General features: G+C 43.8%; 1 protein-coding gene across 3 annotated transcripts in view; it reads right to left on the reverse strand.

The window, feature by feature from the left end:
* Positions 1-9,568: 9,568 nt before the first annotated feature.
* Positions 9,569-20,671, reverse strand: part of PEBP4 (phosphatidylethanolamine binding protein 4) — a 257,467-nt gene continuing 246,364 nt past the window's right edge. For 2 of the 3 annotated variants that reach the window (XM_051975718.1, XM_051975715.1), the window contains 2 exons: positions 20,294-20,407; positions 9,796-9,880 (listed from right to left, as the gene is read on the reverse strand). In XM_051975718.1, the coding sequence (XP_051831678.1) occupies positions 20,304-20,407 (104 nt within the window). In that variant the 3' untranslated portion in view covers positions 9,796-9,880; positions 20,294-20,303. Of the gene's footprint in view, positions 9,881-20,293; positions 20,408-20,671 lie in introns of all 3 variants that reach the window. The other variant, XM_051975716.1, reaches the window with a different exon arrangement.

The following is a 20,671-nucleotide window of genomic DNA, read 5'->3' on the forward strand; positions in this document are numbered from 1 at the left end:
CTTTCTTCCCCCAGTGTTCTCTGTCTCTTATGCCTTTGTCACATTCTACCTTCTATAAGTTATTCAAATCCCTGTTTTATTTTTCTACCAACAATTAAACCTAATGAAAGCAGGGACCAGGTCTTATTTGTTTTTCTCCCCTGCCCTCCCAACCTTGAACATAACCTTAAACATAAAAGATGCTTTCAAAAGATCTATCGAACACAAGATTTGGATTCAGAAGAACAGGTGTTAAAACCAGAATGCCAGCACCTGCTACCAGAATATCTTGGTCAAATCACTTACCATCATCTGGGCACAGTCTTCTTATATGCGAGAGGGGTTTGATTTTTAAGAAAAATTTTAACATTCATAAAATAACATTAAAAATTTAATTTTTTTTTAACATTCCCTTCCCATGACCTTACCCTATATTCCCTAGTACAATTACAATAGGTTCTAAATAAGGAAAAAAAATCACATAGGGGAATAGAATGTTAAAGGTGGAAAGGGTCACCTAGTCTAAAAACTGATCATTTATAGATAGGAAAACTCTATTGGTGGGGTTAAGAGATTGGATCAGGGTCACATAGGCACTAAGCAGCAGAAACAGAAGGCAAACCTGATTCTCACACTCCAAATAGAATAATCTTCACTATACTACCCTGAATTTTTGGCGACAGAATCACATTTAAAATGCTCTTGAAGTGCTCTCTATTTAAAGAAACTAGAGGGCAGCTAGGTGGTGCAGTTAATAGAGCACTATCCCTGAAGTCAGGAGGACCTGAGTTCAAGTCCAGCCTCAGACACTTAATATTTCCTAACTGAGTGACCCTTGGCAAGTCACTTAATCCCAGAAAAAAGAAAAAGAAAGAAACTAGAGAGAGTGAAGTTTTCTAAATAATGGATAATTTCCTTTGTGGAACCTGGCTCTTATTTCTTTGGCATTTCACCCCCAGTTTAAATAGCTCTATGGAAGGATTTAACAATGACAGAAAGAGAAGGCAGGGAAAGATGCAGTCTGCATTGCTCAAGGAAGGCTGATGAGATGGATGGAGGGAAAGAGGAAAGCAGACTGCTATTAGAGTCCAAGTTCTGACAATACCTAGCTGGGTGACCCTGAGTTATTTGAGCGCCCAGACTCTCTAAAATACTTAATAAGATTGATGTAAGAATCAAATCTTTCTACGCAGAAGAAATTTTATGACTAGTGCTCTGTAGAGACGAGCTTTTAACAATGAAACCGTGGAACCCTAAAATTCTTATAAAAGCATTAGAAAGCCTTTCTTCACTTTTTTACCTAGGGGAAACCCAAGTCATTTCCTCCGAGCCTCTGTGACCCTAGACAATCACCCTCAACTCTACCCGCCTGATACCGGAACCCACGGACTTCAAAACCTGACTTCAGGAACAAGATAGACTGAGAGGCTCGACTGTGAACTGGAGTGACCCCTCAGACGGAGCGGCAGAAGCTACTTTCCCCGAACTAAGGAAGAGGCGTGGGGGGAAGACACAGGTCTCTGTGTCAGGACTCGTGTGTGTGTGTGTGTGTGTGTGTGTGTGTGTGTGTGAGAGAGGAGGAGAGGGGGATGAGGTGGGGAGAATAGGGAAGGGGGAAGGGACAAGGTAGGGATGCTGGCTAAAGCCACCTGATGCGGATCTGGGTATCTTAGTCCTCCTTCCACTATACTTCTTGAAGGCAGGGATTGATTTGTTGCAGGTTTTTTTTTTCTTGGCGGGGGGGGGGAGGGGGTATTCCCAACGCTTAGCTAAACAATAAATGTTGGTTGAATGAGTGACCGCTTTTTGCATGAATATCTCTTTTCCCCTAGAGGGGACAGAAGTTCTTCCCCCTAACTTTCCTCCTGTAGGACGGACACCTTAGAGCTACACAAAGTGTGATTGAAGAAGGGCTCCGAAATAGGGGAGTGGAGTAGGTGGACAGATTGAGGTGCTGGGCTGACCCCCAAATCTCAGAACCGTATTTCCTGTTCTCTCCTCACCATTCACCTATCCTGGCATTCTGGGTAGAGACCGAGGCTTCTTCCTGACCTCGAGCAAAAGAAAAAGTAGCCTCAATGGAAATTCGGACTCACCCCGGCGGGACCTAGCCCCACTTCCCTCCCTCAGCCACATTTGGGGCGGGCGCCACAGGATATTTTGGGCTCGAAAACAAAGCGTCAGATCTATTTGAGGGACTTTTGTTCCATTGAAGCCCAAGCTCGGGGCCCTGCGGCTGGCCCGTACTCAGCCACTTCCCCCAGGACCTGACGCGTTTCCCCTCTACCGGGGACCGATTTAGCAAGCCCGACGCACCACTTTCAGTCTCAGCTTCTCCTTTTCTTCCCTTGCCTCGGCTGGAGATGGGGCCGAAAGGGGTGGGGGAAGGGAACAGGATCTTGCTATTGCCTATCAGTGGAAAGGGGAGGATAGAAGAGAAGTTTCCCAGTTTCCATCTGGTCAGATCCCCACAGCCTGCGCTCAGCGAGGCAACTGGTCCCAAGGAGAGGGAACGGGCAGTGGACCGGACAGGCAGAGTGAGCAATTGTGGTTAAGATTCCACGGGACTGCGCACCCATCTCGATTTCTCCTCAAGTGGCCTCTTGCCTCTCTTTTAACGGGTATCGTTTTCATATACAAGGGGTACCCCGCACTATATGGAACAACATGTAGACAGTTTGCATGGATGCCTAGAGAGCTGAGGGATGCTGTATGTTGTACCGTATGCTGTACCGTATTTGCATAATGGTGTAAAAACCCTGGGATTCTGCGTGGGCTGCTGAATTTGCAATATGTATTCTGTGTATGTGTCCCCAGCGTGTTCCATGTCCGTGTGTGATAGCCTACAGAATAGGTGTTTAAGGGGCACAAGGTGGTGTAGTGAGACACTGGATTTGAAGTCAAAAGACCTGATTCTGCCTTTCTTGTGGGATTTGACGCTGGTCACTTAGGATCACACATATAGAAGAGACCTAAAGGTTGTTTAGTTCAACTACTTCATTTTTACAGACGGGGAAACAGCTCCAAATGGATTAAATGACTTGTCATAGGTCCTAATGATTAAAATTCTGGTCCGGTGACTCCAAAATCAGCATTCTTCCTAGAATTGTGGATTTAACTCAGAAAGGACCTTAGAGGCCATTTGAATCCTACTATAGCACTATTTCCACATTTGAGGAATTCCACATAGAGAAATTCAGTAATTTTTTACAGTTAGTGTCTGAGGTGGGATTTCAGTATTCCAGATTTTCTGATTCCTAATCCAGTTCCATAGCCTCTGTGCCATGCTGATTCTTTGTAAAATTAGTGAATTGGATTAAATAATTTCTAAAGTAGCTTTTGGCTTAAAAATCCTATGATTCCTGTGGCCTTGGATCTCAGTATGTATGAGTATGCATCTCTTGTATCTTTGTTTGGACTCTTTCTAGGGGTCTGGCAAAGGGATCTATGTGTATTCACTTCTTCCAGATGACTTCCCCCAAGTTTTTACTGACACTTTCCTATTTGGGACATACTCTCCTCATTCCTTTCCCCAAATCCCACCTATTCTCTTAAGTTTCACTTCAAGGGCCCCCTCTGCTAGAAAATCTTCCTTGAGCCTAGAGGAACCTCCCTCCCTTTTTGCAACTCTTTCTGAAGATCTTTGATACTGCCTTGTATGAAATACTTTGGCTTTGGAGTCAGAGAGCATGGAATCAAATACCATCTCTGCCACACACTGTGCAACTTTGAAGCTAACTGCTCGACGCCTCTGGCCTCAGTTTCCTCATCTGTATAATGAGGGGGTTTGTTAAACTCTGAGTCTTTTCTAGCTCTAAATCTATGATCTAGGAACTCTTATGATAGTCTTTTCTCCTTTCACCAATGGGTGACTGTATCAACTTCCCTTTGTATCAGTGCCTAGCACATAAAAAGTCCTCAGCATATAATCATTCAATAACCATTTATCATGAACCTACTGTGTGCAAAAGCCTATGAGTACAAGAATGAATGAATGCATACAAGACCTCTAATATGTGTGCAGAAATGCCAGCATATCTGGGTCTATTTATGGCCTTTGCAATATATACTTCCGGACTTCACAATTGATGGGTGTGTTTCATATTGCTATTGAAGGAAATGCACACTTAACTTGCTGTTTTTGAGGCTTCCACTTTCACTTTATGAGTTAGACCTAAGATTGGTAGGCATACCAAAGTGGGGGGTGGGGGTGGCAATCAAGATGGTCTAGTAAAAAAGTGAGCTTCTGAAAGCTCAGCAGACCCCTGGTAAATAACCCCAGTTCCTCTTCCTTTATTTAATCCAATGTCTCCTGGTCAGGGAGTTGATATTCTAGAGAGGAAAAAAGGTCATCTTTTCTTCCTCATTTTTACCCTAACCAAAGGAAAATTCTGGCTACAGGTAATCGAGATACAGATGGGGGACCCTTTTATTTTGGGAAACTAACAGCTTTAAAGAGCTGCACAGTTCTGTTTCTTGGTGAAGACAGTGCCACAGCAAGTTTTGGATAGTAGAAAAAGGCACATTTGTGTACTATTGCCATTTTAGAAAGCTTTGATATGAATCCAAATGATACCTCTATTACTTAAAGCCAACATTAAGCATTGGCTTTAGTGGCCACTTAAAAATCTTGTCAATTTGTAAACAGTTCAATTATTAAATAAAACATTAGATATCAGATGGGGGACCCTTGGGACTCTCAGTCCCATTCCTCAACACTCCTTTTAAAGCATATTAGGGTGATAGACCTCCTTTTGGGCTGATTCCCAACAAAGAACTGGGATTTTTCTGTAATGAGATTGTTAAAGCGGAAGATTCTCAATTCATTTTCATGATACAAACAGTACAATGTGAGTCCCTGTTTCACCCTGGCCTCTCCCTACCTCTTAGGTAGATTGGCCATCTGGAGATAGTGGACTGTGGAAGACCAAGGTGGCACAGTGACTACTCACTCCCAACTCTCATAGAATTTGTCTCAGAGCTGACAAGGTCATTAGAAGCCCCAACCCTTTCATTTCACAAAGAAGCTGAAGTCCATATAATGGAGGGCCAAGATCCCATAGCTCTCAGTTAGCTAAAGGAGCGGGTACTCTTAGGACAATCAGATTTTAGAATTGAAAAGGATCACAGAGATGGTTTAGTTCAACTGCATTTGTCTTATAGATGAGAATACTCAGGCCCTGAGAAGAAAAAAGGATCCACCCCCCCTCCCCAAGGTTCTAGTATACTGAACTAGCTAAGATTCAAAACTCTTATTCCAGATTCCAGCCAGACTGTTTCTATCAAGCCATTCTAGTAAGTCTTCCATTCTACTTTCACTTTTCACCTTTTCCTTTCTTTTCCTACTCCCTTCCCCACTGCCCATAATGTTTATGCCTTAATGGACCATTGGCTTAAGGTAACTCTGTGTGTGTGTGTGTGTATCAATCTCTTAATAGCTGCGAGTTTTTGTTTTTTTCTGTTATACTTCAGTAATTGTGCAGTCTTCATCTTCTTCAGCCCCTTAGTTTTTCTCTCAATCCTTCTGTCAAGTAATCAGTTCTTCTTCTCAGCCTCAGCTTCCTAGTCTGTAACGTGATTATGAACCTCTTAGTAGGGCAGAGAAGAGATATTTGGGGTATGTGTGTGTATGCGTTAAGAAACAGAGACAGAGACAGACTAGAGAAAGAGCGACAGGGAGACAGAGCGAAAGAAACAGAGTGAGACGGAGAAAGAGAGAGAGAGACAAAGACAGAGAGACATACACACAGAGAAAGAGACTTCGCCTGCCTGTGCCTGCAGGTGTGTAAATGGGAAAGTTAATTAGCGACTGTTTGAGATGCCAGGATGAAAGGGGCCGGTGTGGACGGGGTAATTTCAGGTAATATCAGGACAGCCTCCTCCTAGGTGGGCCCAGAGCCAGCCCCTACTCATCCTGGAAGGGGGGAGGCTAGGGAAACATCCCCTCACCCTACTCTTAAGCCGTGGATCACACCCCCAGAAGGGCTGGGGGAAGGGAGAATTTTGATCTAAGGGTCTTTGTCTTTATAGGGAGTTGCTTGTTAGTTGCTAAGGAACTGTAGATCTTTGTAGATCCAAGACTCCATTGCCTCATCTGACTTGGGGAGTGGGATGCTGAGTAGAATCCATTGAAACTGGGGGAGTCCAGCTAGAGCCCCCAAGTCTCTGCCCATCACCCCAGTTCCACGACATTATTTGCTGGAGATTTCTGCCTTTTGCTGCTAAACCGGAGTCAAAAGATCTGCAGCTGGGAAGGATTTTAGAGAACATTTAGTCCAATCCTCCCGAATATAGGGAAACTGAGTCTTCCTTCAAGGTTCAGCCATGAAATCTTCTCTGATCTTCCCAGTTATTAGTGCTTCTTCCCTCCTAAACTTTCCATGAACCACATTTATTTTCATATACAGTCTCCTTTTTCCTCCCCCTCCCTCTACCTCTCCCCTTACTCCCACTCCCCCGCCCCCAGTAGATTATTAACTTTGAGGACAAGGACAGTTTTGTTTTTTGTATCTTCAATGCCTGGAGCAGTGTGTTGCCCATAATAGGTACGGTTTAATTGTCTAATGGAATCAAGTTTCTCAGAGATGAATAGACTTGTCCAAAGTCACAGGGCAGTAAATAGGAGAGCAAGGGTTTGAACCCATTTCTCCGACCTTAAGTGCTATTTACAAAGAAACAACAGCTTCTCAATCTTTAGTCCTTATCCTCCTTCATCTTCCTTGATCCTCCTTGGGCAGGCAGGCAGGCAGACACACACACACACACACACACACACACACACACACACACACACATTTGAATAGACCCCACCCCAAAGGGCAAGGAAAAACAGGTGTGGTGCTGACAGCTCATTGGAAATTCAGTGGAACTTTAGTGTGCATACCAAGCCTTCTTCCCTCTCGTACCTAGAGTCATCATCATTATTATTGTTTTTATATGGAAGTTTTCCAAGGTGACTTGTTCTTTTTCCCTCTCCCTCTCCTTCTCCCTCTGCCTGCCTCTCTCTCTCCCCCTGTCCTTTTCTCCTTCTCTCCCTTTCTCTTTCTCCTTTTCCTTCCCTCTTCCTTTTTTTTCTTCCTTCTCCTTCATCTTTTCTCTCTTCCTCTCCCTCCTCCCTTTCCTCCTCCCCTTTCCCCTCTCCTTTTTCTCCATCTCCTTCTTTTTCTCCTCCTCCTTTCTTCTTTTCTTCTCTATTTCTTGTATCTTTCTCTGTCTCTCTGTATCTGTCTCCTTTTCCTTCCCTCTTACCTTCCTCCTCCCTTTTCCCCTCCCCTTTCCTCTCTCTTCCCTCTCCTCCCTTTCCCCCTCCCCTTTCCTCTCCTCTTTTTCTCTTCCTCCTCCTCCTTTTCCCCCTCCTTTCTTCTTCTCCTCTATTTCTTGTCTGTTTCTTTGTCTCTCTCTGTCTCTTCCTTCTTCTTGTCTTTTTTGTCTGTCTTGTCTCTGTCTCTCTCTCTTTTTGCCTTCATCCTCCCAAAGAGTAATCAGCTCAAATCAATGGTTTTCTCAGAGAAGAATCAGATGTAGAACACCAAGGAGTAATTGGCAGGATCTAGCTAAAGGATGGATCTTGCCTGGGAGGCAGTGATGGGGGAGCTCTCTTCTGGGCAATCCTTGCCATTACCAAGAGGGCCCCAGGACGACGATGGGTCAAGGAGGGGAGATGCACAACATTTGACTCCTACGATCCATTTCCTCTCTCACTCTGTCTGGCATGTAATGGGAGGGAGCTGGATTTGCTTTAAGTAGTCCAAAGGGTGCATGTGTGTTTCCCAGTAGATAGCTGGCACTTCTCCCAAGTGGTCATCATCACCTTTTCCCAGGTCCAGGGACATTTTCCTATATTTCTTTTCAGTAGATCTATTATTGGGGGTCTCAAAGCAATTTGTATCTCTCACATTCTTACTTCTGGAGGAGGAAAATACAGAGAAAATCTGGGGGAAGGGAATTTATGTAGGAAAGCTGAGGCTGAGGTGAATTTTTCCAAAGATATCCACAGCAGAGCAGGTATGCCATTCTTCTCCCTGGGGCTCTCCAGAAAGGTGTGGCTTAGCCAGTCACAGAGTACACAGCATAGAGCAGTTTCTCTTATTATTAATATATGTAAAAATATATGTATCTATATATTTAAGGGTAGAGTGCAAAATGGGATAGGAGCTTTCTTCTAAAACTGATAGAAAACTCCAGAATACAAGGGAGAATGGGGGGTGGAGTGGGGAGAAACCAATGAAAAAAAGGCAAAGAAAGTCAATAATTTCCTTGAAGGATAAACATCCGATCCACCCCACCCCCAAATAAACACCCTCACCACAAAGAAGGAAGAGAATCAGGGGGGAATCTGTCTATGTCTGGATCTGGTGCAGCCCTAGGAAGTTTAGCCTCTCTTATTTCTCTTGGCACTCACCCAGCAGCCAAAAAACACCCTGGTGTTGGGAGGAGGGGGTGGAGGGAAGGGGGGTGGAGAATGATGTGGAGGGAGATGTTGACACACTAAAACAGTCCCCATTGCGGCTGCCTTCCATGACATTGTAAACGGTCACTTCCTTTTGCTTTTTTTAACTCAGATTGCTGGGCTTGGGGGGGGGGGGAGGAGGGAGGTGTTGTGGGACCCGATTTCACCACCCGTATTTCCTCTTGGCCCCCGGCTTGGTCTTAAATGCAGTAATCCCACAACGTTGGAGTCAGAAGGGACTCGGAAGAGAGCAGCGGACTCTGTGCAGTTGTGGGCTACCTCCCTCTGGAGCCCTGGGGGACGTTTTTAGGCCTGTCCAGAGAGCCGCAGCCGGGTTAGGAGAGCTGGCCAGAGACTGGCAAGGCCACGGTGCTGTGTGGTGGGAAGGGGATGGCCCTACGTTCTGGGGCAGTGCCTTTCTTCTCATGATCTCAAAGCACTCAATTAACACCAGCTTTAAGACTGGCCAAGGTTGGAAAATATGAACTTGTGGAGGAAAAATGAGGAGCTGAAGAGGGACGGCTGGTGGGAGACCAAGAAGGTGCAGGGGGAGAGAACCTAAGTGACTTTTTTTTTCTAGGTTATGAGTCATACTCTGTAGGGTAGCTAATCCTCAGGGACTCCGAGGGGAAAGCCTCTGGAGGAGAGTTAAGTGGAAGGGAGGGTGTGGCTGATTAATTAGGTTCGTGAAACTATACAATACCCAAACTGAAAGCGTCCACTTTAGGAGTTCTTCACCTGGGGTCCTTGAACCCCTAAAGTGTCCTAAAGGGGGAGGAAAAAAAATCTTTCTTTTTTCAGAAACCTCCAACTGAAATTCAGCCTTTCCTTCAACTCTCTCGAGATGGGATTCTGAGGCTACTGCTAGAACACAAGAACCCCTGATTTAATTGAACCCCCTCATTTTAAAAGTAAGAAAGCTGAGGTCCAAAAGAAAGCGAGTGACTTGCTCGAGATGTCGGATCAAGTTAAAGTTAACGACAAAGACAGAATTAAAAAGTAGATCTCCTGTTCTCCAGATTAGCACTCCCTTGATCCCCCTCACACCTTGGAGACAACCTCCAAGTCTATTTTCTCTCATCGATTTTTTTCCCCGATTTAGGAAAGAAGAATGAGCAGAAGCCAACATATCCAACCAGATGGCAATTGAGGATGTCATTTTTATTTTTGGTAGGGTGCCAAGGAGATTCCAAATCCAGAGGCCACAACCTGAAGTTTTTCTACAAGCTTGAGATGACCTTATAGGGGGAAAGAGTGACTGGGCAAAGAGCTGGTACTTTCGGCACAGAGCTTGGAAGAAAGGCCTAGTTCCGTCCCTGGTCATTGGCAGCTCTCTCCAGTGGCTAGTAGGTCTAGCTAAAAAACCAAGCTAGTTCTGGGTGAGGAATTGGGTGGCAGCCACAGGATGGCCCAGGTGGAAATGCTTTATGAAGTCATTCATGGCCCAGGAACCTGAAAAGAAAAATAACAGGAGTAAGGAAGTGATGTCCATGGTCGATCCTTTGCTGTTAGAAGGGGAACCATGAGGTACTCATTTAATAAGATGCACAAGGAAGGACTGATCATTTAATTGTTTTCCTGCAAAGATTTCCTTTGCAGGAAAGATCACTGGGGTGGGGGCAGTGAGGGTAGAGGAAGGGGGATAACCTAATTCTATATAGCTTCTACCCTATTCCCTCATTCCCTCACAATCCAAAGATATGGTTTTATCAGATAAAATTCTGAGAGGTCTCGGTGCCTGGAACTATTGCAGACTGGGAGTGAATTTAAGGTTCATCCCACTGGATCCTGGAACAAGATCCTGATATCTTCCTGTCTCCATATCTGGCTACTCCAGCTTCTGAGTCTGAGAAGCCTCAGCTTGTCCCTCTTGATCCATCTTTCTTTCTGCTCTCCCATCTTACCTCCCAAAAAGAAGGAAAAAAAAATCTACCACCAACTAACAAATACACACATAATGTAACATTTGTTAGTTGGTTAATGGCAATGCTGAGGCATAACAGAATCTTGTTGGGCATGAGAAAATTACTGAAGGTTGAGGAATGGAGGTTAAGGGGGTTCCAATCTTGGTGCCTACTAGGGAAACTGAGGCAGAGCTGGAGGCCGAGGGAAGAGTCCTGAAGGAGGAAGATTTTTCTTTTTGGTAGGTAAGGCCTGGGAGAAGAGGGAATTGCCAGAATAAATAAAAAGGGGCCGAGGGAAAGAGAGAGGGGGCAGAATATGACACAGGAAGGGAAGTAGTGAGGTCCTTAATGTTAGCCCTATTGCTTCCTGGAGGAAATACAAACCCCACAACCTAGTATTTAGTTTGCTTCCCAAACTGTTTCCCTTTTACCTTTCCAGATCTCTTTACTCTCTTTACCTTCTCTCTTCTCTGGGCCATCTGGTTTACTAACTTTTCCGTGGAGACATCCCTTCTCTTGTCTCTGTTCTGTGTACAGCCCTCCTGTCTGGTGGGCGCTCTGATTCCTAGAATTGAATTCCGGGTCCTGATCCCCCAAACATTAGCATTCTCTCTTGAAATCACTTTGTACATATTTTGTCTTTGCTTACTTGTGTACTGCTGTATTCCTTCATTGGGATACAAACAGGGACTGCTACATTTTTGTCTTTGTGGCTCAGAACACAGTGGCTGGTGTGCAGGAGGCCCTTAATCCACATTTGTGGAAATGAATTTAATTAAATGAGATCCTTCACTTAGGGGACCTTGCATCTTAAAAGAGGCCCTTGGGGGTAGAGAAATGTTTAACCCTAGGAATGAATTTCTAATTGTGGAATTTTAGGCATCTGTTGTTGAACATTTTTGAGGGGGAGGGATAAAGCAGGGCTCCTTAGAATCCCTTAAATTACAGCGTCCTCAATAAATATTCAATCAAGAAAAATGGTGATTTGATCATTTTAAGAATGGAATAATAAAAAGGATGTTGGAAGATCTGTCTCCAGACAAAAGGTCCATCTTAGGCATTTATAGTCCTTTCAATTTATCTGGAAGCCTTGCCAGGTTTGCATTTGCCCAGCCAGCCTCTCAGGGAGTGACCAAGGCTAATTTCCTGGAGAAGTAATGGGGGATATGGCAAAAAATTGGAAAGTTGGAGTCTGGAGCAATAGGATTCAAATCTTGACTGCTTAAGTAGCTTTGTGAGTTTGGGAAGGTTAGAGTCTCTCATCATCTGTAAAATGGGAATGAAAATACTTGTTTTATATGCTACACAGGTTATTGTGAATACAATGTCCCTTAAAATAAGTGAATGAAGAGCAGTTAGGTGGTACAGTGCATAGAGCATTGGTCCTGAAGTCAGGACCTGAATTCAAATCTGGTCTCAGACATGCAGGAGAGTCCTGGGCAAGTCATTTAAGCCTCACTGCTTCCAGAAAGAAAGGAAAGGAAAAGAAAATGAGCAAATGAATGAAAAGCTTTTTTTTTTTTTTTTTAATGTGTAAAACATTGTGCCAATGGGAATAAAAAGAGAAGAAGGGAGATAGCTTGCTCTTAAAGAACTCCTACTTAGTTATGTTCTGGCTAGTACTCCCCAGAGCCAAGGCACTCCAAGGATATAATCAGCCCCAGGAGGCAGTGCACCTTCTGGGTAAAATTGTAGAGGCAGTCAAAGGAGTTTTATCTTTGGTGACTTTTTAGTACTGTCTTTCTCTCCATCCTGCCTTATACCCTCCCTAGTGTTAGAGTTCTTTTCCCCTCCCTCCCTCCCTCTCTTCTTCCCTCCCTTCTTTCCCCTCTCTCCCTCTCTAAAAGAATCAGGGGCTGTCATTCACATTAAAGCCTTAGCATTTTGAGGTGTTATGCTTCATAGGGACATTTATATTTTAAGTAAGGCCCTCTGGAAGAGAGCAAAGCTTAATTCAAAGAAATGTGTTCCTAATGGAAGAATGTCAGGCATCAATGGGATATATATATATATATATATATTATATATATTATATATATACACATAAAATATAACTTATATGTATTTTATATTCATATAATGTACACAATACACACATATATATTTGGGAGGAGGTAGTCCTTAGGGTCCTTCAAATCATAATGTACCTACTGCTTATTTTTTGGAGGCAAAATTAAGTCAGCAAGCATTGAATAAGTACTTATTATGTGCCAGATACCAAGCTAAGTGTTGGATATAAAAATAAAAGCAAAAATACAGTCTCTGACTACAAGGAGCTTTCAATCTAACAGGGGAGGAAATATATAAAATGGAGCCTAAAAGCAGGTGGGTGGGAGGTCCCAGCTCCAGGAGGCTTGGTAGCGAGGTTCCAAATATGAAGGATGTTTGGCCAGGGCCTTCCTCAAAATTCGGGTTCCTGAAGAAACTCATCAATGGGAGAAGGGGCCTTCAGGGACAAAGAAAGGAGGAGACAGCTGAGAGAAATGTGGCTTAAATCCAAAGAATGAGTAAAATGGCTAAGTCTCATCTTTTGAGGGTTGGGAATAAGAATGACAATTAAAGGGGTTTCTTGGAGTCCCTCATTTTATTCAGGTTTTGCTCTTTCCAGCTGATATGGACTGACCCACAGAATAGAGAAGCACCTCCCTCTCCACCCAAGGAGGGAGGCAGCTGGCTTTGACTAATGTGGAGTCCTTGCCAGCCCCCAGCTTCTCTGGTATAGGCTCTTTACCTAGTTAACACAGAAACTAGGTTTCTTTGGGGTTACTTAATCCAACCCAAACAAGACAAGCATCTCTTCTCTGACGCCCGGGACAGGTATGCTCCAACTGCTGCCCATTACTCCTTATTCTGTTCTCTGCGGGAAAGCAGGAAAAATCGATTCCCTCTTTCACATGGCAGTCCTTCAAACCGTGGGATTATAGTGATAGAGCTAGAAAGGACTTCAGAGGCCACCTAGTGCAAGCTTCTCATGTGATGGGGAGAAAAATGAAAAGACATGACTTGGCCCTACTGGCAAAATTCTGGAATCTATTACAAGGATACTTTGTCAATGCAAAATGGAAAGTGTTAATCAGTAAAAGTTAGCAGAGCTGGTCCTTCCAAGTTAACTTCACTTCCTTTTTTTTTTTAAGGGTTGGAAACTAGAGGACCAGGAGAATGAGATAGACATGCTATATCTGTATTTTGACAAAGCTGAGATAAACTCCATAATATCTTTGAGGAGATGATAAAGTTATCTAGGCTAGATCAGTGGTGTCAAGCTCAAATAGAAATGGGGAATGGGGGAGGGTGGGAAAGGGGAAGGACAGAGAAGGGTAGGGGTGAACCACTAATCCATATACTAGAATCCCTACTGGTTGCATATTGACTTAGCTCTTTAATGTATTATCTGTTTTACTGCATTTTTAATTTATTTTGTCAAATATTTTCCAATTACATTTTAATCCCATTCCCACTTCAGTCAGGAATGTTGTGGGCCAGATGTATGACACTTCTGGACTACATTATAGAAGTTAGATACTTTCAGAACCAATTGAAGGACTGGACATAAAGAATGGTGATTAATAAATTGAATTCAATCTAATGAAATCTCCCAGGAATCTCAGCTTGAATCTTTTCTCTTAAATATTTTTTTTTCTTAAATAAGGATGTAGATGGCATGCTTTTTAAACTTTGTAGATGACCCAAAGCTGGAAAAGATAGTTAATCTATTCAACCACAGAGTCTGGAAGCAAAGAGACCCTGACAGGCTAGAGTGATGGAAGAAATCTAATGAGAGAAAGTATAACAGAGCTGAGTTCAAAAAATCAGTTATACAGAGTCACTGAGTCTTGACTTGGTAACTATTGGTCATGTGAAAAAGTCCTGAAGATTTTAGTAGACCACAAGCTCAGTATGAATCAACAGGGTGACGTGACAGCTAAAAAAAATTAATAAGACAATAGGGAAGTGTGCACTAGGAAAGGAGGTAACAATCCTGATGTATGTTGTCCTGGTCAGATCACATCTAGAATACTGCCTTTGGATCCAAGCAGCAACTTTTCAAAAGGAAATCAAATTGGAGAGCATGTAGCATTGGGGAACCAGGATGGTCAGAGGTCTCCAAACCATGCCACATAAGGAGCTACTTGAAGAAACTAGAGATATTTTGTCTGAAGAAATTTAGACTTAAAGATACATGGTAGTTATTATGTTCAAGGCCAGAAAACAAGGTTCTTTTTTAAAATGGATATTTAAAGTTTTGGGGTCAAATTCCATTAAATCTTGAGTAATGGACCAAATCTCCCATCTTGTTCATTATATTGGACAATTATTTGAAAATCCCAAATAAAAGAGCTTTTGTGAGCAGTATCATTACCTGTGTCCTTCTCAGAGTTCTAGTGGATTAGGGTAGGAAAAGTATTAGATTGAAGTCCAAGAACCTAGGTCCAAATCCTAAGGCTATCAATTATTATCTATGTAGGTGGTACACAGGTAGGGGGAAATGATCTTTCTGAGCAACTTACGTCACCTCTCTGTGGCTCAGCAATCATGTCTACCCAGGCTTTTTGGTTTGTTTTCATAGTACTTTGATTGATGTCCATGGAGGTCTCATATCCTAAACTCATTAAGGGTGGATAGAAGCATTCTTACTGTGCACTCCTTAATGTCTGGGATATCAATATCTTGCTAACCCTTTGTTGTTTTATATATCCCAGTTTGAAGATCACTCTTCTTGGAAGAGAAAACAGAAGCAAAATGAATTAGCTCCTCCTTTTCCCCTCTGTGGTCCGTTATCATCATGTTCTCTATCTCAAGTGTAGCTATGGCATCTTTTCCTCTTCCTCTTTCAATCTACAACAATTCAGTAAGCATTTATTGAGTGCCTACTAAATGCAAGACTTTATAAGGAAGAGGAAGAAAATATGCATTTATATAGCACTATGTGTCAGACACTATGCTAAGTGCTTTACAGATATCACCTCACTCCATCCTCACAACAAGCCTGGGGCTATTATGATCCCCATTTATGAATTGAGGCAGACAAATTAAGTGATTTGCCCAGGGTCACCCAAACTACTAAGTGTCAGAGGCAGGGTTAGAGTCTGGTTTCTACTGACTCAAAGAGATCAGTGCTCTTTTTCTTGGAAAAAGATTCCACTTAACCAAAACTTGGATCATTCTTTTCTCCTCCAAATTCACCAGGAATTGTAATCTGTTAGACCGTGTTCCAAGGGAACGAGAACAGTGAGGAAGGAAGGTGATGGAGGGTGGGCATGTGAACCTGGCAGGAGGTGATGACAAAGAGAAATCCCCTACACCCCTGAGAACTTCCTTCCTTCCAGGTCTATGGGGGCACCTTGGGGTCTCATGGCTCCCAGCAACTTATATCCTACTCTAGTCATGTCCTTCTCCAGCAACACTATGCTTAGTTTTTGTTGGCAAATATTTAAGAACGGGCCCTATCTTCAAGTTCTACTCTTGGAAACAGATATATCCATATCATAGTCACCTCCTCTCTGATTCTATTGGGAAGCTGCTCCTTTCTCTTTACTCATCTCCCCTTCCCCCAGTCTCTCTCTGTCGGTCTGTCTCTGTCTCTCTGTCTCTCTCCTCCTTTTCCCTTTCCCTTTTCATCTCTCTGTCTCTCCCTTCCTCTCTGGATGTCTGTATCTTGTTCTTCTCTATCTCTGTTTCTGTCTCTCTCATCTTTTGTCTCTCTTTCCCTCTCCTTCTCCTCTTCCTTTCCCCATTCCTTTCTGTCTCCTTCTCTGTCTCTGTGTCTCTCTTCCTCTCTGTCTCGTCTCATCTTTCTCTATCTCCTGTCTCTCTCTGTTTCTATCTCTCTGTCTGTCTCTCTTCCTGTGGCACCCTTCTCTTCCTCTGAAAGATCTAAAAGGAAGAGGAGTGAGTCAGACCCTTGGTGAGGGGGCTGAGGGTGTTTCAAGCAAGGAGCCAGAGGACTGTGGTTTCTTTGTGGTTACTGCTCTGAGAAGAGTCCCACTATGTATGGATCAGCCTCTTTCCACAAGCTGGAATGGAGTCAGCTGTCTGTGCCATGTGGAGCTTATACACAAAAGCCTGCCAAGGTGGCTCTTCCTGGGTTTTTGCGAGAGTGTAACTCCAGAGGGTCCAATCAAAACCTATGGTTTCATTCTGACTGAAAGGGAGAAACAAGGAGGAGAGGCCTGATATATGCATTGCTTTCTGGGATGGTGCTTTGTACCTTGCTAGGTGAAGAAGGGCAGCAGTAAGTCTGCTTAGGAGTCCCAGGATATTAGAGCGGGGCTGGCATTCAGACCATGGCTCCCCGAAGACCCTCCTGTTCTTGCCTATTTATATGACAGGTGCTAGTAAATTCTTCCTTCTTGACCTTGCATCATTCTCACCCTGCTAATTCCCAGACTTCCTAATTTGGTCATAGGAAGAAATTACAGATTTGTATTGAGGCCACTGGAAATTCATTTTGTTTAATGTTAATTGGGCTCTCACTAGTGCACTGGAATTCTTTTGTTCAATTCTCCTATAAGTGTCCAGGGGTAATCCTTTCCTACCTCACTTTCAGCAATGCCTCAAAAGATGAAAACCATGCCATAAATCCTTTATTGACCCTCTTCCACATCTCAAAATTTCTCAATGTCCTTCCCTCTCCTTGAGATGATCTTCCCATTCCCAATTTTCACATGTGATCTCGACCTTAATTCATCTCCATCTTCTCCATGACCTTTTTAGATCAATCATCTGTCTCTTAGGTTTTATTGGCTCCTAACTCTTTGTCAAAGACACATTCACAGACTTTTAGATCTGGAAGGGACCTCAGAGACCATCTGAGGCAGTCCACAATGGAAAAAGCATCTCTGCTACAACACAAATGGCCATCTAGCCTTAGCTCAAACACCTCCAGTGAAGGAGAACTCATCACCTGTCAAAGCTGCCCATTCTATTTCAGATAGTTTTAATCATTAGAAAGTCTTCCCATTCACCAAGTATTATATTTAGCTCTTTGAAAATCTCTCCCTACCCACTACCTTCTTCCCTTCCCCTTAAGTTCTATTCTCTGGGGTTAAGAAGAAAAAGTCTAATTTCTCTCCACTTTATCAAATCTTGAGTCTTTTCTTCTCCTGGCTAAATATCCTGCTCTCCTCAAAATGATCCTCATGTAGCATGGGCTTAAGGTCCTTCACCATTCAGATCTTTCCAATTAAAAAAACAAAAACAAAAAGTTTCCCTTGATGTGGATACTCTTTCCACCTACCTTCTTAGCTCCTTAATTGCCAAATTTCTAGGAAGAATAGTTCCCACTTGTTTCTAGTTGTTCCTCACCCATACACTCCTCAGTGTTTTTCAATTTGTCTTCCATTCTCAATCCCTCTTCTGAATTTCTTTAAGGTTATTAACAATCTCTTCAACACCAAAATCCAATGGCCATTTTGGACCATCCTCCTTGACTTTTCCACAGTACCTCCACCATTGAACACTCATTCCAAGATACTGATAATTTCTCTTGTTCTTTGGCTGCCTTGACTCCTGCATTATCATGGATCCTCTTCTCAGTTCTTCACTAATTTGTCTTGGTCCCATCCCTGAAGTGTGAGTATCCCCCAATTTTTAGCACTCTTTCCTTATCTCTCTGCACCAATTCCTTGGCAATCAGCTCCTCCGAAGGTCAGTTTCTATACAGATAATTTCCAGATCCGTAGTTCTAGTCTTGACTTCTCACCATTTCTAGTCTTGGTCCCAACCTCACCATTCCAGTGCTTGGGAGACATTGCTATAGGTAGCACACACACACACACCCCACATAGACACACACATGTCAGGAGATTATAAATGGAAGAATAATACTCATATCTCCAACATTTCCAAAATTGGTTGCCCCAATCCTCTCTAAAACTCTCTCTTTTGTTAATAGCATTGAACATTTATTAGTCACCCAGGCTTGAAACTCTGAAGTTATTGCCCCAGCCTTCCACGATCAGTTGTCTACCTTCCCTTTTCTGTTTATGAAATATCTCTTGAATCTTTTCCCTTCTCATTAAACCTCAAAGTTAGAAGGAATTTTAGAGGACAGTTAGCCCAACAATAGAAAGAACACTAATTCTGGAATCAGAGGAAATGGATTCAAATCTTACCTCTGATACTGAGTTTCTGTTTGATTTTAGGCAAATCCCTTTACCTTCCAGTGTCCTCAATTTCCTTATATGTAAAGTGAGAGGGTGGGACTAGGTTGTTTATGAGATCTTGTCCAGTTCTAGGTCTTTTGACTTGTGTTTCTCTGTATCGTGATCCCTTCTGTGACATCCAGACAAGTCCATTTAAAGCCTACAGTGAAGGGGGAACTAGTACCTTTCAAGTTAGCTCATCCCACTAAGTGCTAATTGCTAGGAAGTTTTTTTTCCTGAAGTCACCTTTGAGATACAGGTGAGTGATGGCCTCATACCTTCTGCTGTTCTTCCCTCCCCATCACCTACCCGGACCGTGGTGGAGTGTAGAGGAAAGACTTCTCTACACTTGGAAATCTGAGTTTGAATCATGATTCTGGCACTTATTAGTTGAATTCCAGATAAATAGAACTTATTATATGCCAGGCACTGTGCTAAGTACTGGGGATATGCATATAAAGCAGTCTCTGCCCTTAAAGAACTTGTATGCTACATGACATATAAAGGGAACCTGGAAACGGAGAGGAGGAGGAAGGAAGGAGGGTACCTGGTTGGGGGTTCGGTGAGGATACTGAAGATAGAGAGATCTGAGCCATTGCAAGATAAGGGGAAAACTCTGCTATCAGAATCAGGGGATCCAGGAATAGAATCCAAGTTTCCAGTAGAGTGGAAATGATTTGAGAATAGGGCCATGGTGAGGAGGCAGCTGGGGTTAAGTAGTCATACAGCCTTTCTGACCCTTGCTTCCCTTATCTGTAAAATGGACACGATTCCTGGGGTAACCTGCTTACCATGTACTTTGTACATTTTCAGTGTCAGTGACTAATGTCAACCATTATTTCATTTCTGGTCCGCTGGAGAAATAAGGGGGAATGGGACCTCAGATAGACTTAGTGGGAAAGTCCTGCTAGTTCTCCCTAGAATTCTCCTTGAGCCTACTGGCTCCTGCCATCTCCAAGTGGGGCAGCTTTTGGTCTGACTGATAGAACTCCACCCAGCCCTCTTTACTCTGCAGCTGGTGAGCCTGGGAGCCATGCTGTTCCCACTCACTGCTTTCCCATGTACCTCCTAGACCACTGCTCTACTGCCTCCCATCAGGGACAGTGGCCCTGCAAAAAAAAAAAAAAAATCAACTCCAGCCTAATAACAGTCCCGCCAGGATCCTGGCTTAAGTCTGTAATTTGTCTGGCTCGTTGGCAGGGCTGGCTGGCGGTGATAGGAGCGCTGATGCTTTTCTACTGAGATTAATGATATCCTGGTGCTGGTAGGCGGGAGGCCTGAGCCTTTTATTTTTTATGCCATTAAATGACATCCAGAGACTTCCACTCTGAGGCTGAAAAGCCCCCGTTCCACCACATTCAATTACGCCTGGAGATTATTTGCTGAGTGGGGGAATCTTGGAGTGGAGAAGCTAACTTTGACTTTAGCCGGAGGAGAAGAGTTAGCATGTGAAGATTTAGATCCCCCGGGGGAAGCCCCCGTTCCCTCCCGTTTCAGACAGAGACTGGCAGGGTTGCCCAAAGGCCCAGAGGACCCTGGCGGGGAGAACCAGAAGCTGGTTCTGGAGAGTTAGCGGAAGCTCTCCTCCGAGGCAGCAGCTAACTAGGTGTGGATGCAGGTGGTCTTCCTCCCCAGTGCATCCTTTGGACCGCCATTGGCCCCTCTCTTTGGGAAGAGCAGCGAGGGAGACTCGTAGCCCTTGGGAGGCTGTCCACTCCGAGCCTTCCTCACCGCTCAGCCTCTCCCTCATCTGATAGCACTGTGTGTTGCTCTTGGACGCTTTTTCTGTTCTCACGGAGATTAATTTGTCTTTGTACCTCACTCCTATCAGACTGTAAACCCCTTGAAGACAGCCGCTGTGGTCTTGACCGCTGGGCCTCCTCCAGCTGCTGGGGAATGAGTGTTTGCCACGTGAGCGAGTGATGTCAGAGCTGCAAGAGAACCAGGGGTCATGCGGTTCCTGCGAGGAGGAGCCGGGCCTCCAGCGAGGTGACTGCTGGCTCACTGCACTTCCTGTAAACACTTCTGGCAAGACGTTTGCTCGGGGGGTTGGAAGGTTTCGGGGAGCTTGGGATATTATTATTATCTGTCTGTCAGGTTTTCCCCCGTGATTTCTTACTTACTACTTTGAATAAGGACGCGCTGGCTGGCCCAGGGTGTTCTGGGAACGGGACAAGGCTAAGGTGTCCATCTGA

The sequence above is a fragment of the Antechinus flavipes genome, chromosome 2 (assembly GCF_016432865.1).
Source record: "Antechinus flavipes isolate AdamAnt ecotype Samford, QLD, Australia chromosome 2, AdamAnt_v2, whole genome shotgun sequence".
Taxonomy (NCBI): Eukaryota; Metazoa; Chordata; class Mammalia; order Dasyuromorphia; family Dasyuridae; genus Antechinus; species Antechinus flavipes.